The following is a 16,898-nucleotide window of genomic DNA, read 5'->3' on the forward strand; positions in this document are numbered from 1 at the left end:
CAAACTCTTATTAAAGACAATCAGATTGTAGCAGAACCCTTTAAAATGCAGACTGTGTATAGCTGATATGGTAAATTTGATTCTACTGCCCTTCAATGGGCTTTATGGAGGCAAAGTCAGAGAGCACTGTGGTCATGTAAAGGGAATCAAGATTTCACCCTTTGCTCTAATGTGAAGTTGTCAAGCCAGCTGCACTGCTGTGCTATGGCAGCTTTGTGCTAGGCCAGAGCTATGGAGCTCACATAAATTCAGCTTAACTTACTGGTTAAATTGCATTTCTGGTGGCTCTGCAATGCTGGGGTGATGCAGAGCAGCCAGCACGTAGCAGCGACCTGGCTTTTGACAAGCAGTCGTTTGTGTTGCCACAGCTGCGCTTTAGGGACTGATTCTCCTGTGCTGATTTCACATGGGCTTGGTAAGACTGAGTCCTCATTTAAACACTGATAAGATTGAAGTGCCTTTATAGCTCCCATCAGATCAGACAGTGACTTTGAAGAAAACAAACCTCTGATTTTATACAAAGAGCTGAAGTGTAATAAAAGCTGCATGTTGTTATCCTTCATGAGCACCTTGAATAAAGCCACAGGGAACAAAAGAAAAAGACTGGGAATCACAGTTTCTTTTTATGATTTACATTTTTCTAGCCCTTTAATTTTTTGGTCTCTAATTAAGATTGGGTGAGGTGGATGCTTGTGTCCAGTAAATGGCCACCTGTGTCACCTAATGAACTCAGCTACTAATTATAGGTGGAGGTCACTTCAGAGGGCTACTTTCAGTGAGGAATTTAAAGTATCAAAATTTTACTGAAAGAAAGCCCCAAAAGTATTTTTTCCTACCCTTATTTAAAGGCTGGGATAACCAGAAGGGTTGACACCACAGGGCTATAAATGGAAGATTTCTCCTGCCCCTGCTGTTGCACATCTTTTATTGACATTCCTTAATGTGATCGAAGTGCTCTTTGGCACTGGCCATTGCTGGCTTTTTGTGACAGAAAGATGAAACTATAATGTACAGTGACTCTGCCCACTTGTGCTGTTTCATCAGTTTTCAGCATTTTAGGGAGAAAGATGAATTACAGTAGTCTATTTGAGAATATAGTATGTAGTAGACTCTTTTCCATACCCCCTGGGTAGCTAGGTAATACCACTAGCTAAAAATGACTTTCAGCAGTGGCAGAGAGTTTTGTTTTCTCTGAGGCTGACACCTCTCCCTCAGCCATCTGTCCTTTTGTCACCGTGAGAAACAATTCCTGAGCTATGCAGTTCGTGGGGCTGCACCTCGAGACCCCAAGGATATTTAACAAGCAGCTCATGTAGCTAGTTGTTCATTTCAGTAAAGCAGATTTCTTCAGTGGGGCACATTTTCTTTACTCTGATGGGTAGCAGTTATGAATTACTGTCTAAGTGGAGTTGAAACACCATTTACTTGAGTTCCTGGATAATTCATAGCCTGCCTTCTGTGCTCCTTTGAGGGAAGAAAGATGTTTTGAGTCACAAGGACCTCTCCTCAAGTGAAAGGGCAAATTGCTAGGATCATGTTTTATTTTCTGAGTTGCAGAGAACTGAGCTGCGGATTTGGTTTGCTTGCTATAGCTTTTGTCTTTTGTTTTGTTTTGTTTTCCAGAATAAAGAAGTGACATGCAAGAGAGAGAAGTGTCCCATGCTCTCCAAGGACTGTGCTCTTGTAATTAAGCAGAGAGGAGCTTGCTGTGAGCGTTGCAAAGGTGCAGTTCCCTTCCTGTTCTTTCCCTCTTGTTAAAATGCTTTCAGTTCACATTTATGTTGCCAGAGACAGGACAAATTTGGGAGCTTCTCAGCTGGGACCTGGCTGTCACCAGGGGCTTCAAAAGAGCAGTAAGCACAATTAAAATCAGTATGTGTCCAAAACTGGAAATGCATGGGTTCACATATTTGTCCTGTGGTTATTAGTTCTTGCAAAATGACAGTCCATCTTTACTGTACATTCCTGGTATGTTGTCAGTCTTTTGAGAGATATCTCCTGTTGTGATTTTATCTATTAGAAATATTTTAGGTCAAAATGAATCTGCCAGTAGTCACCAGTCAATAGGAATTCCTTAAACTTTTTTTGTGTGGATAAACAGAATATGGTGCTCCTGAGTAATAAGGAGCACAGTAATTATCCATAACTCCTTTTCTTTCTCTCTATATCAGAAACAAACAAACCAAATCCTATCCGTTTTACTAAATATTTCCTGATTCAAGTGAAAATATTGTGGATAATATTGGCAACAATTAGTACATTCTACATTTATTTGTTGACCAACAGTGTATCTTCTAAACTCTCTAGAATGAGCTAATTATCAAATATAAGAAATCAATGAATTGTGGAAGCATGCATGGCCTGTAATTACCATGCTTATTCACATGAAAAATATGTAAGTAGATGAAGTTGACAACTGGTCTGTTTTACATTGATGAAAAAAATAATATGCCATGAAATGCTATTTTTGCAGCAGACTGTTGATGCAGTCAAAGAGATGGAGAATATTGAATTCAGGCAGCTTTATTTTTCCATGTTTCCTCTGTTGTTTAATTCCCCTGTGGTGATAGAGTGACTTTAGGAGCAAGATAGGGTGGGATAAATTTCCCAGTAGAAATGCAAATTCATGAAAACAGATTACACTGAAATTCAGACACGAAAGATGTGTGATGGAGATGTGTTTTTCCTGGATGGTTGCAGAGATTTGTTAGCTCTGTGCTCATGATTTGCTTTTGTGATGTGACTTTGGAATAGATTTGGAAAGCCTCAGCTTTAGGATATTTCTAAAAGTCTGATGTTTAAAAGAAAAGGAAAATAACTAGGACAAAAAATTAAAGCATTACTGAAACAGAACGAATTTGTAGTTACAAGTTTTATATAAATTAAATGTACTATATTCCTTTTGTTGCACAGTGTCAGCTCTATAGAGAAATATGCCTTAACATTGGTTTGATTAGGCTGGAGACTGGTTCTCCATTCGGATAAAGGTTTGCAAGGAATGCATTAAATTTTTAGATACATATGTATGCATAGAAAATTATTCTGAACTAAAAGAGATTAATGTTTCCAAGTTGAGGATATGGTTATTAGTGTGTATGGGCTCTTATCATTAGAGGGAAACTTTAATTCTGACTCCTTGTGTGATTTTCTGTTTATCCTGAATTGCTGCAGAATATTATTAATTGGCTGAGGAGTTGCAGAAGGTTCTGATGACAAAAGGCAAAGGAAGTTAATATGGATGAGAATGAATGGGTGCACAGAGGACGACACAGTCCTGAATGTAGACATATAATGCTGTGCTTTGAATTTACAACTAGCTGTTGGCTGTTTCTCAGTATTATAAAAGGCACATCTGTAGCAGGATCAGCTAGCTCTCCAAAAGGAAAACTGAATTTTTGCTAGAAGACATTTAGTCTGATCTAAAGTGGCAGTTCCTATGTACTTAAGAGGCAAGAAGAGCTTTAAATTTCAGAATATATATATATATATATATATGTATATATATATAAATTTAAACATTTCTGTAAAATTTGAGTAATTTTTTCAGTTCTTTCTGAAAGGTAAAGCTAAAGATGCACCTGTATAACTACAGTAGTCCCCCCATCACAGGCTGTCACCAGGCTGTTCTGGTGCAATGTTGATGGAGCCACCTCTACCCCTGGGGGAGCTCTTTGTTCTCAGCCCACTCTGAACACTGCTGAAGCTCCTGCTCTGTCCCATGCAAAGCCCAAAACGACTCCCATGGGGAGTACCTGGGGAATCAAGAGTGCAAACACCAGCCTGGCTGCAGAGCTGTGTTACAAAGAAAAGACAGAACTTGATGGCTTGTTTAATGGATCAATTCCCAAAGCCTAGAAAAGCTGAATTAGGCTTTTTGGTCTCTTGCCAGCTCTTTGGTAGCTCATGTCTTCCTACAGGTGAAGAAATGAATGAAAGAATGGCTGCAGCATCAGGAGGGTAACATCAGGACCAAGGTGTATGTTTCCAGAACTGGCTTGTGTAAGGAAGGAAACGACCAGTCCTGAGTAATTTTTTACATTCCTGCCAATATTTTAGTCTATTATGAGGAGTGCAGGAGGAGTGGGTATGTAAGCCCAGTATCTGATAGCAAAGAAGTCTGAAGTGAAGAAATGCTGTGTGTTCTCCCCCTCAGCCCATAAATCTGTCACGGTTTAACACTGGCCCGGCAATTAAACCGAGTAACAGACGCTCTCTATTAATCTCTCTCTCCTTGATAGAGAAAGGAGAGAGAATAAGGGAGAGAGACTTATGGGTTGGAAACTAAACTACACAACTTTAATGAAACAGTAATGATAAATAGGAAAAAATTACTAAATATATACAAATATACAGGAAAATGGATACCACATTCCTCCCCCCTCCTTTCCCCCAGTAACTCTCACGTCACCACCGAGGCTGTAGGGCAGCCCTGGGAAAGTCCAGGCTGGACTCCTGGAGTCGGCAGCAGTCGGGAACCGGAGGCAGGAACACACAGATATGGGCTGGCACGGATCAGGACCACAGGCAGACGAATGGATGGGATCCTTCCAGGGTGCCGGGAAGGAAGGGAAGCAGGAAAGGCAGGAAATCAGGAAAAGATCTGGCTCGGCCCTTGTGATGCCTCAAATTTATACTGAGTGTGACGTATATGGGATGGAATACTCTGTTTGGTCAATTCTGGCATCTATCTTGTCTGTTCCTCCCCAGAGGAGGGCTCAGGTGGGACCTCTGTGTCCTCCTGGACGGTAAAATGTTTTCCTCAGAGCTGAGCAGTGTCCTTGGCTCTGCATACCAGTCTCTAGCAGTAACTATAAACATCAAGTGTTATCAATCTTAGAAGCACACACTATCTGAGAAACTTAGCTAAAAGCAAAAGTACAAGACAGAAAATCACCTTTATCCTGGCCCAAACCAGGACACTGCAACAGTGCATCCATCTGAAGTCCTTTGTTTGGAGCTTTGTGTGCAGGAGAAATTGAATTGTTGGTAGAGAATTCCATCTGGATATTTGTATGCTACTTAGGTCATTTGTAACATTTTCCCCACTTTTTCTTAATAAACAAAAAAAGTAAAAAACATTGGCAAGTGTAGCTTTTGCAAACAGAAAGTTCATTGTGGTGGAAACAATATATTATTCCAAACATATTGAGATTTGGCTTTACTTCAGATTTTAATCCTCCACACCAGCAATGTGTGTTAACACGATTCTTGACTTTAGGCTCATAGGACCTTGGGTAGTAAAGTCAGTAGGGCAGAGCTGTGTCTTGCTGTGTGTTTGTGCAAAGTCTGGAACAGAGAAATGTGGGCTTGTGATCATGGCTCCCTTCTGCAAGGAGAGTGCAAAAAACTATAATAGTGAAAACCTTTCAGTGATATTATTGTTTTGATAAACATTTACTGTAGTTTATAAAACCTACTACATGCCTCTTGCATGCTATTAATTTAGAAAATATTAAAAGAATTAAGCCCTCTTATTACTGTAAGAGAATAAATAGGCCACTTTCCATATCTCATTTTATTTAATATGTTTAATGAAAACATATGAGATTGCAGAGATTATAGAAATAGATTTGGCAGCATTTTCTTATTTAATTGGATGGAGACCTGTCGCTTGGACATAGAGCACTCTACACCTCTAATAATAAGTTATTTGCCCTCTGAAGAAGTGGTATTATCAGCTCAGGGCTGCATAAAGTTTGCATTTCTAAAAATGTGTACCATATTCTACTCTTTTGTCCTGAGAATCTACATCTTCCATGTCTGTGCAAAGACAAAATTGCTGGGTATTTGTTATAACAAATATGATTTATTGTTCTGAAGTTTCTTTCACTTCCTATATGCATTTTTGTTTTTGCTGCTTTGTTGAATTTTAAGAGTTACTGTGGAGGATTATGTTGTAGTTTGGTTGGTTGGTTGGTTTTTTTGGTGGTGTTTTGTTTCTTTGTTTTAAATTAAGTAATTATCTTAGACTTTCACGTGCTGTCCTCCACGGGTCTAGAGTTTACCAGAGAATGGAATCACAAAGGCAGGAAAAATCAGCTCCAGTTCCCCTGAATACTGAATATCCAAAGCTATCATAGTTAACTGTACATTTCTTGGAAAGGTTATCAAATATTCTGGTTGAGGATTGCAGCCAATTTCAACTACTAGGTCTGGCTTCCAAAGGAACCTAGAGGAAGGTTATGAGTTTATCAGAGTTCTGGCTACTCTAATAATGCCCTGCAGGAGCCATACAATCACTTGGCACTTTTTTTGTGTATGGACACCCCTAATATGAGATACCTGATACCAATTTGATGCCCTGATGTTAGATGGGCTGGAGGAGTGGTGGTTGCTTTATGTGGGGTCCTGATGGGGCCCTATATCTTGCAGCCCAATCTTGCATGCTCTAAGGCAAGTTTTCAGAGACGAGCATGCAATGTAATACATGGTTGGAGGGGGATAGGCTGGGAAGATAATTATAACTTTTCCTACTGACATATTTTCACCTTCATATGAATCATCCAATTGTTGCATCTTTTGGAGACTGGCTATGGAAAGAGATGGTTTGGGGTCATAACCAAGCCTTAGATTTTTTTCTTGGCCTCCCTCACTGTCTCTCAGTCTCTTGGTAACGTGCTCCAGCTTTAGCCAGGAGTCTTGTTTCCTGAGGCTGGAGCTACAGGTTCATCATTCAGTTTCTAGGTTCGTAGCTCAAGTACCTCTTTGCCCAGGTGGCCAAGAAGGCCAATGGCATCCTGGTCTGTATCAGGAACAGCGTGGCCAGCAGGTCTAAGGAAGTGATTCTGCCCCTGTACTCAGCCCTGGTGAGGCCACACCTCGAGTCCTGTGTCCAGTTCTGGGCCCCTCAGTTCAGGAAGGATATTGAGGTCCTGGAGCAGGTCCAAAGGAGGGCAACCGGGCTGGTGAAGGGACTCGAGCACAGATCCTATGAGGAGAGGCTGAGGGAGCTGGGGCTGTTCAGCCTGGAGAAGAGGAGGCTCAGGGGAGACCTAATCGCTCTCTACAACTACCTGAAGGGAGGTTGTAGCCAGGGGGGGGTTGGTCTCTTTTCCCAGACAACTCTCAGCAAGACAAGAGGGCACAGTCTTAAGTTGTGCTAGGGGAAGGTTAGGTTAGATATTAGAAAGAATTTATTTACAGAGAGAGTGATCCGGCATTGGAATGGGCTGCCCAGGGAAGTAGTGGATTCTCCGTCCCTGGAGATCTTTAAAAAGAGACTGGATGTGGCACTCAGTGCCATGGTCTAGCAACCGCAACGGTGGTTCAAGGGTTGGACTTGATGATCTCTGAGGTCCCTTCCAACCCAGCCAATTCTATGATTATAAGTACTGGCAGGGGGTTTTCAGCAGTGACATAAAGCTGGTAAAGACAGTATTATCCAATATCATTGTGGTGCCAGCTTCCATTACTTCTGGATGTGGTTAGGAACAGATCTCCATCTCTCCATCCTTACTTTGAGTTAACTCTTGTTACAAAGATCTTAGCACATACATTTCACACCCCCTTAATATCTGGTGCATGCCATCATGTTCGCAAGCGCCTCAAATTTCAGCTGTTCTTATTGTTATGCTTAATGTAATTTTCCATTTATCCAAGAAGCTTTTAATGAACTGTTTTGTCATGTTGTCATAACTACTTTTGCAGCCAAACATCAGTTACCTAGCCTTTTACAATCACAGAGATGCTTACATTAGAAAATAGCAGAAAACCTCCATGGTGAAACATGGATGCATTTGTGCCTTGTGTGTGGACATTCTGTTCAGGGTGGCAATGTCTTTGTTTCTGCCTCTGTTTTCTTCGTGAATATGAGTTGCTTTGCATCATATGCCTATGAACTGTGCAGTCCTGGAAGAGCTCACCCCGATGGCAACTTTACTCTGTTGTGTTGTACACCCTTTATGTGGCCTCTGCACCTCACATCCCTTGCGTATTGTAACTGCGGTGGCTCAGCTGCAAACACGTTTGGTTGTACTCAGTTACAGAGAAAAGAATTGGATTTTCACTGTTTTGAATTAGACTTAATATGCATGGGAGACTTTGTATATATTTTCATGCTTCTGTGCTGACAAATGAAGATCAAGGTTACCCAACAGGAAGTTTAATGTTCTAGTAGCTGTCAATAGCTTTATCTTCATCAGATATGTGCAAATGTATTTTATAATAGGTGTAGGTGTGAATAACTGTTCTCTTATTTTGGCCAGTGGATTTCATGCCAGGGAAATACTGCAGAATATGCAAGTTATTGATTTCCTTTTGTTTGGGGTTTTTGGTCCTTTTGGCTAGAACTAGTATTTAGTAAGCATGCCTGGATACCTCCCTAAGGATTAATTTATCAAACACTAAATAAAACATGTCTTCTGACTGTTTTCTTTTTCCTAATGTTTATTTTCCATGCCAATAGAGAGGTTACTTTTTTAAAATAGAAAGTGGAAGGAAAGCAAGAAAAAAGACTTAATAGGAGAAGAAAGATGCTGAAGAAATGAAGGATGGGGAGCTGGTCTTTTGTACACCAATCTATCACTTTCTCTTGGGAGAATACGGAAATGACTTGTCTATAAAATTCTCATTAGCCTAAAATAAGCAAAAATCTCTTCTGGAATCTTATTAGGCAATGTCAAATTGAGTAATAAAGGCTTGTTTTTAATGAACTCCTGAGGACATCGCTTGAGATTTAGCACTATTAAGCTGTCTCTTACAGTCAATTTCCCTATTTGCATGATACTACTCTCTGTGAGGGTGTCTGGGGGAAAAAAAAAAAAAGTCATTTAACAATATTACTGGATTTGGAAAGACAAATGGCTTCCTGATTGTTAACTTGTCCACATGCCAATAACAAATCTGCTATAATTTGCTTCTTGTTATTCCAGTCCAATTCTGCATGAGGATGCTTGTTTTGGAATTAGATTGCTCTCTTTCAAATTAAATCTGCCAAAGGCTGGTTTATTATGTTTGAAACTCAAGTGCTCAAGTTAGGCATGCACAGCATTGAAACAAAGTAGCTATATTAGTTAAGCAGAAGTGATTTAACTATTTTATTGTAATTTTTTGTGCAGGAATGACTGAAGTCTAGAGGATCATTTTGGTTTTAGAGGGTAACTAGAAGGTAATTAGCAGTTTCCACTGCATACACAACAATTGTCCAGCTTCAAGGAATTCAGTCATTTAGCTTGATTCAGATAAGCAACTTTCAGCTTACGTGCTTATCCAGGACTTATCTGAGCTATTTGGGTTGAAGTAGGTAAGAGGAGCAAAACCTAAAGCTAAACAAAAGTTAATATTTTACATTATTAGCTATTCTTAAAGAAAGAACTAGGAAAGACTGAAAAATTAGGACTCACTACTTGACTGATACGTATCACCCTAGCTCCATTAAAATTGATATGGACCACTCATATTTAACTTGCTTCTATATGTGGAATCTTCAAGTTTTCCTTATCGGGTATATGTACCCGATCAAATGTACCTATTAATGTCAAATCTGTTACTTTTCTTGTACTACTTTGAATGTTTTCTGGCTTTTGGGTTCCCCTCTTGAAAACCTACTCTGTAGCCCTTCCTTTTAAAGTTTTAAGTATGTATTCAGGCAGAAGTAAGTGCGTGGCATTTAGGTGATTGTGCAAAGTTCTGATATTTCTTGATTTATTCTTTTATCCTGCTGGCCCTTTTAAATGGCAGATGGAGACAGTAAGATAATGTAATAATATTTCCAAAGGAAGTTAAAATGGCTCTTAGGAACCTGAAGTACGTTCCACTATACTCAGTTGTAGAAATTGGCACCAGGGACTTTACTGATACCTTTGGACATGAGATGCTCTGTGACTGCTACTTTCCAAACCCAATTTGATGGACCTTGAACCATGGATGATCTAGAATGGCTCAGATGAATTAGTGTATGTAAGGAAATAGGTTTAAACAGATGAATTTAGGTGGGGCTCATAAACTTCCACTCTATGAATAGGTGAGCTAAGAAAGTCCAGGTATATGTTTGCAGGTGTCAGCTGAGATATTTGTACACAGAAAGTGAGGGTCAGAAAACTAGTCAGTATGTGGGCTTTGTTTTCTTTTCCATTTGAATAGTGTGTGGTAGGTGTAGCTCTGGGATGTATAAAGGACAAAGTGTCAGGGCACACCTCTGGTCAATGAGAGGTTAAAATATCACCTGGAGATTGTAAAGCACTTCCTTTCTTGCTTTTTCCCCCCTCACTTTCAGCCTTCTCACAGCTCTTGAAAATCCTGCCTATGTACTGTCTAACTCTCCCCTACCTTTGTGCCATTTTCTTCAATTGTGCATCTGATGAAATCCAGCTCCCACCATGCCTCCCACTGGGGGCTGCATGATGCTGCTCCAGTGCCCTTCTCCAACCTGCTGGCCTGTGCCAAAGCTTGGGATCAGCCTTAGTATGACCAGTGCTTGTGCAGACTTTTCCATCCTGGTTTCCATTTCTAAAATCTTCCTTTTGCTGCCCGAAACCTCTCCCTGTCATTTTTTACTTCTGATGTGCTGTCCCCCGTACTGCCAGCACCAGATATTGGTGACAGAAGACACCTGGGGGCAGGTGTAATTTGGTTCCCCCCTGACTGCTTTCCATAGGGACCCTGGCTGACAGAGCAGGGCAGAGGATTTTGTAGCATAGCTTGGATGTGCTCTTCAAGTGCAGTGGTGACTGCACAGAGGCAACACCTTCATGCCTTCTTAACCAGACTAATCCTTGAACTGAAAATTTCAGTTGAATATGCACATCTGTACATGCAGGTTAGCCCAGAGTCATTAGCTTTCTCATAGGGAAAACATTTTAAATTAAAGAACATAATTAGTGAGCAAATATGCAAGGTATTTTGCAGTTGTTAGTTTTCATCCTGGCCCGTGATTCTTCACGGTCCTGAAGACACCAGACCCATCTGGTAAAACAAGCACACAGAAATTTAACAACACATCTCATTCCATCCTCAGTGTGCAGCACACTAATAAACTGCTCTCTCAGACTGCAACCAGTATGACAGCATGGCTTGGCCTTCTGCACCTTGGGGATACTAAAAATGCACTGAAAAGCCTCTGCTAGTCATCAGGGTTTGCAGTGAGACTGTACTGAAAGACTGGCTTGGGTTTTTTTGGAAAGAGACTTAAAAATGTATAGGAGTACAGGGCTTCATGTACTTCTTTTGACATGTTGGCCTCCATCTATGAGAGCTCATGCAGAATTTTTTTAATATGATGAAAATATGAAGACTTCTTTATTATTCAAAATAACTTCATAGGGGCTTTGCTACTTTTCAAAATATGAGAATCAGATGTGTGCTATGTAGCTTCCAATATTTGTTAAGGATTGAATTATCACGGCCAGCTCGTAGACAACTGATCAACTCTTTTAAAACATACCTGTTTCAGATAAGGTTAGTGAAATGGTCACAGCATCTGCAGATTCCTCCTGTGTTGCTCTGTACTTAGCCTGGAAAAATGTCTTAGTGTGTACTGCCAATCCTGAAGTTAAAAGTGGTCTGTTGGTTAAGCTCCTACCTGGTGGCAGTTAGCACACTTGTAAATGATGTCTGAACATCAAGTTTTCTTTAAATCTGGGGTTGAACACAGAGTAGTTTTGTGGGTATTTTAAGTTCCTCACCAGTTTGGAGCTGTGACCCTTAAGTTTTCTTATACAGTGGGCTCAAAGTATTAAAGTCTTCATTTTCAGAAGCACATAAAATGTAGCTGAAATCAGTTCAGGACAGTGCATCCTTCACAGCAGAGAATAAGTGAGAGTAGCTGCTGAGGTAGGGTGTGGGAAGGGAATGGTGCTGTGGGAATCATTTGGCTGATTGTAGTTTTATGCTTGGTGACTCTGTATATGTCTGTATTTCAAAGTCTCTGGCAGGACTCCTGTTGGTTTCATGGGCTCTTTGATCAAACCTATTTTGAATAAGATAGAGTAGGAAAAAACCCATCAGAATAGTAAATGGAACATGGGCACTACTACAGAGCAAGGGGTACAGAACAATGGGTATGCTTTTAAAATAATTTTTTTCAGAAACACTTTTACTCTCCAAAGAATTAATTTTTAATTGAAACAACTTTGTGTTAGCAAAATAACTCTTTTAAAACAAATATTTTATTTCCCACTCAACATGTCTTTTCTTGTATTGATTTTCTGGGGGGACATTTTATTCTTTTCTTTATGTTCCTTTTTGGTTTTTCTTTTAGCAAAATACCAGAAAACAGTGAGAGTGAGAAGGAAACTAGTGGGTGTATGTTTTCCCAACTGCTCAATGAAAGTTCATTTTGCAGACTAAAAACTTGTCGATCCTGCCCACAGGCAAACCAACCTATTTTCTCTTAACAAAACTCTTGTGTAACACACTAAGACATATAAAGCCACATCCTGTGGGACTTCAAAATATCCCCACTCGGATACACACAGAAGAGCCTGATGGGTTTTAATGTATGTGGATGCTGATCCTGTCTGTCATGAAAGTGAAAAACGTATAAAGAAGGGGTAGGTCAGCTGGTGTCAGTGCATCCATACTGAGCTGTGCTGGCTGAAGAGCTCTCCAGGGGTTTGGGTTAATGGATAAGGATAGCATGGCCAGGCTGAATGATGAACATTTTCAGCTCTTTTCTTAGCTCTTTTCCAGCTCTCTCCTCCCTCACCCCTCTTGAGTGCATGAGTGGTTGAGCAGCTCCTGAATGGAGAGCAGAATAGCTCAGATAAATTGTCACTAAGAATAGCTTAGATAAATTATCACTGATTTTGGGTTCTCTTGGATGGTCATAGTTTAGAAGGATTTTGGCCAGTCATGCACTAGGACCAGACATCTGAAGGCAGGGGTTGCTTCCACCCTTTCTAGGGCGTGATCCCACTTCTCAGTCCCAACTCTTAGTTTACCTCTTCTGTTAACCCAGGGGAGAGGTTGGGTCACATTTAGGATGCTGTTCTGTGATACTCATCAGCAGCCTCCCCCAGGATAATTGTGCTCAGCCTAACTGATGTGCATCTATCTCTTTCTCTAGGTTGCAGTTTTGGAGGAAATACATACAACAGCTCTATGAAATGGCACCTCCCTAATAATCCCTGCGTTACATACCAGTGCCAGGTAAGGATGTCATCAGCATCTCGGTAATCGAGTCATCAGCTTTTCCCATGAAAGTTTGAGCCTTTTTTAATCAATCCAAATAACCTCAAAGGTATTATGCCTAAAGCACAATACAGAATTTGTGTTTAAAGTAGTTTAAACCCACTCAGATGTGGCCAGCTATAACCAAACATTCAGAATGGTGGATTTCTATATCACTTGAGTGCCTAAACTTCACTGAAGAAGGGGTACGCAGCCTTGCCATTTTCTGCTGTCTGGGCCTTGAAATCCTTGTTTTTCATTGTTTTATGCCTTTTCTGAGATATAAATTGATATTTTAGTAATTGGACATTTTTGTGTGTATGTTTCTGTGGGTTTTCCCTGGGATGTTCTTCCAGAAAAACCTACAACCAAATCTTTTTTCCTGGGCTCTTGTGCAGTTAACACTGTGGCATTTTTAGTAGGTGACCTATTTGCAAGATTGCCCACTTTCTGGCACAAAACAAGTAATTTTTCTGCAATTTTGACCCAGTTTGAATAATAACATCCACTACTACTAGGAATCACAGCTATTGGGAAGAGGAAAGGTGAATGTGTATGAAGGAGAAATAAAAAGCAGGAGATCAGGATTTCAAGGTTTTTCTCTTTTTCTGTAGTACTTCTGCCCTACAAAATCTCATCTATGTTTTCTAGCTGCACTAAAAAGAATGAAGTTGGAGAAGCAGAATTCTGTATCCTTGCTCTTAATGAAAAGATACTCACACCTTGAATTAAAATACTTTGATCACTACTAGGGACATGAAACTAGCAATTCTTTATTGCATGTTCCAGTGTCTACATGTACAACTTTGTGTTCCTGTTTAGCCTAGCCCCATTTAGACACATTTAAAAAACAGGCTTTCCTTGCCTTCAAAAGCAGAGCTACAAGCAGCAAAAACCAAAAGTAGCAGCCTTTTGTGGAGAGACCCTCACACCCAGATTTATTCAGGACTCCTGACTTCTTCAACAAGAAGTACAGGAAATGTTAATTTACTAATACTTATCAGGCGAAGCATCAAAGATAAGCGTCTCCTCTCTACAGAACAAGATGCTTTTATCTGCTTTCTAAGTCTTTTTTCCTCCAAGGGGACAGGGATGAGAATACCTTATGTCTGGCCTGTCTTTACCAGAGCTGCATGGCAGATTACTGAGGCTAAGGATTCCTGGTAAAGCAAGATTCCTTTTCCTAAGGAGGTGCTCAGTTTCTTACCTGATACCTTTTAAGGCAAATCCTGTGTCTGGAGTCAGGGAGACTCGAGTGGCTCTTTTGACTGTGGATTAACCTCAGTCCTTGATACCAGGCAGCAAGTACAGCAAGAAAGAGGTTTTAAAATCCAGTGCTGTGCTTTAATTGTACCTCTGGTAATTGTGGATTTGGCTTGTTGAAGCAACCACAATGCAAACGATGAACATGTCTGATCTGCTTCTTTTTCAGGAAGGTGTGATAGTAGAGTCAGAGGTACAGTGCGTTGTTCATTGCAAAAACCCTTCCAAGCTCATGGGAATGTGTTGTCCTGTGTGTCCAGGTGAGATTTCAGGGGAAGATGCTGTTCCACATGTGTAGCTGTCTTTCTAATGATAACCATCATTACTTGGAAGCTTGCCTTTAACTTCTCTGTTGTACTTGAAAAACTACTAAAATGTGTGTCAGTGGCTCACAGTGTGAGCCACAAATATCCACATGTGTATTTATGTCATTTTTTCAGAGCTTTTTTTGCATAGGTTTGCCTGGCTAATGGCTGGGATCCTGTTAAAAGGAGAAGTATAAGAGTAATCCTAAAAAAGGAGAATCACTTTTTTGAAGGGCAGTGTGAATGGGTTGCCTTTGTGAAGCACAGTGGCAAATTGACATGGTTTTATAGGCTAATTTGATTTTGACTGAGATTTTGCAGGTAAGCACTACTCCAGTTGTGATGTAATGTGTTTATTATATTCTGATGTTATAATTTCTGCCAACATCTAATATGAACTCAGGGAGAACGTGTCCGTAGTAACAAGCAAGCAGATGAGTGTCTCAAAGCCACGTTTAATGGAAGGCCTAACTTAGCCATAACTTCACTGTTGCAAATTTATCTTCTATAAAAGTGTGTGTTCTTTCCCTCAAAAAGGTATTTTTGAGCTCTCAGAGCCTTTGTGTAGGCTTCTGAAGTGACTTGTGTCAGGTAGGATGACTATTTGCTTTTCATACTGTGCTATGGTGAGCTGTGTTGTAGTGAAAAGGCAGTAAGTTATCCTGAGCTAAACTTACTCAAATGCTGTTTTCCAGGTTGTATATTTGAAGGGAGACATTACAATGAAGGAGAAGAATTTAGGCCTGAAGGAAATAAATGTACCAAGTGCTCTTGTATTGTAAGTATTTGCCTTTGGCATTGTATCTGCCTCTATGAACTTCAAAAGGTGCATTATTATTGCCATAACAAAGCAGAAAATATAAGGAATTCAGCACTATTATGCATTCTTCTTTTGGAGTTCAGGTTTCTCTTGAAGATTTTGCTGCACCGATGCATTGTATTGTGAATATTCTGAGTCTGGCATAATGTTTTTCTTTATCTTACACTGTACACAGGGGAGGATATTTGGGAGAGGGTTGATGTGTTAAATCAGTGATGCTTTCTTGTGATGGGATCGTGCTGAGGGAGACAGAAAGCCTTTTGGATTTCATCCATTGATCAGTGTTTATTAGATGTTTCCTTAAAGTGATCTTTCACAAGGATTCCTTTCAGCTATATGGAGCAAGGGCTTTTGCTGTGAATTACTGAGTGAAAGGATGAGGGCAGCCTCTTTATGCTGTCCCGGGTGGATTTTGGCTTGACATTTAATGAAAAGGATGTATCCTGGATTTTATCGTTGGCTAGCAACAATATACAGAGGAAATAATAATTACATCCTTTGGGTAATGAGCACAGGCCTCTCTTTCACTTCCATTAAGTTAAAAGAGTTGCTGAGTTGGGGCAGATAACTTCGAGTTCATTGCTGTGATCTGTGAGACCAGTAAAATGCAAAGCTCAAATCACTGCTTTTGTTGCAAGTGGATGGGTTCCTTATCAGCAGAAAATGCAAAGCTGGGGAACTTTACATTTCAGTAGAATGCCAGCAGTTGTGTGGGTACCAGACACAGCTCTCCTGCATCATGAAAATAAAATTAAAAAGGGAGAAGGGTAGAATTCAAAAATTAATACATATTTATACATAGATACACACACACCTTTAATGATGCTGGCAGAGAGAACTTCTTTTGGGAAAAAAACCCCTGGCAATCTGCAAAATTATTTTACACTTAATCATCACTGCTTCTGTGGAGGATTAGGTTGCTCAGGTCATTTGTTTGGGTTTGTTTTGTTTTCTTTTAATTTTAAGCCTGCAATAATGGAAATAGGCTGTCACACATGTCACACCTTGAGCTCCTGCTCTGCTGAAAGCTCCTGTCCCAGGTTGAGGAACATTGTTCTCTCTGCACTTGGTGGGTCCCCCTTTCACATTAGTTAAAGCTGTAGCTTTGCACTCTGGCTTTCCTTAGTCATGTTCCTCAGGGGAAGGCAGGTCTTAATGGTTGTGAAGTTTGTGGAGACATGCTTGAGTCTTTTCAGGCCATGCTTTGCTCTTTCATAAGTAGTCTGTAGATTTTGCCTATTGCCCAGTTGTTGTTCTGCCAGTATGTCCTTGATCAACTTTTTTTGTTCACTAAATAACAAAAGCAACTGTGCTAAGAAGAGCATGGGAGGGAAGAGATATTTGGAGAGAACAATATAAAGAAATATAGGAATATAAGGTCAGGCCTGATGGTCTTTCCTTGA

At 40.3% G+C, this 16,898-nt stretch overlaps 1 protein-coding gene across 3 annotated transcripts in view; it reads left to right on the forward strand.

Annotated features, from left to right (window-relative positions):
- The window catches only part of BMPER (BMP binding endothelial regulator), a 150,899-nt gene that overhangs the window by 23,523 nt on the left and 110,478 nt on the right, over window positions 1-16,898 (forward strand). For 2 of the 3 annotated variants that reach the window (XM_030445119.1, XM_030445118.1), the window contains exons 3-6: window positions 1,624-1,723; window positions 13,004-13,086; window positions 14,540-14,630; window positions 15,371-15,453. In XM_030445119.1, the coding sequence (XP_030300979.1) occupies window positions 1,624-1,723; window positions 13,004-13,086; window positions 14,540-14,630; window positions 15,371-15,453 (357 nt within the window). The remainder of the gene's footprint in view (window positions 1-1,623; window positions 1,724-13,003; window positions 13,087-14,539; window positions 14,631-15,370; window positions 15,454-16,898) is intronic. The other variant, XM_030445120.1, reaches the window with a different exon arrangement.

This window comes from Calypte anna, chromosome 2 (assembly GCF_003957555.1).
Source record: "Calypte anna isolate BGI_N300 chromosome 2, bCalAnn1_v1.p, whole genome shotgun sequence".
NCBI classification, from domain to species: Eukaryota; Metazoa; Chordata; class Aves; order Apodiformes; family Trochilidae; genus Calypte; species Calypte anna.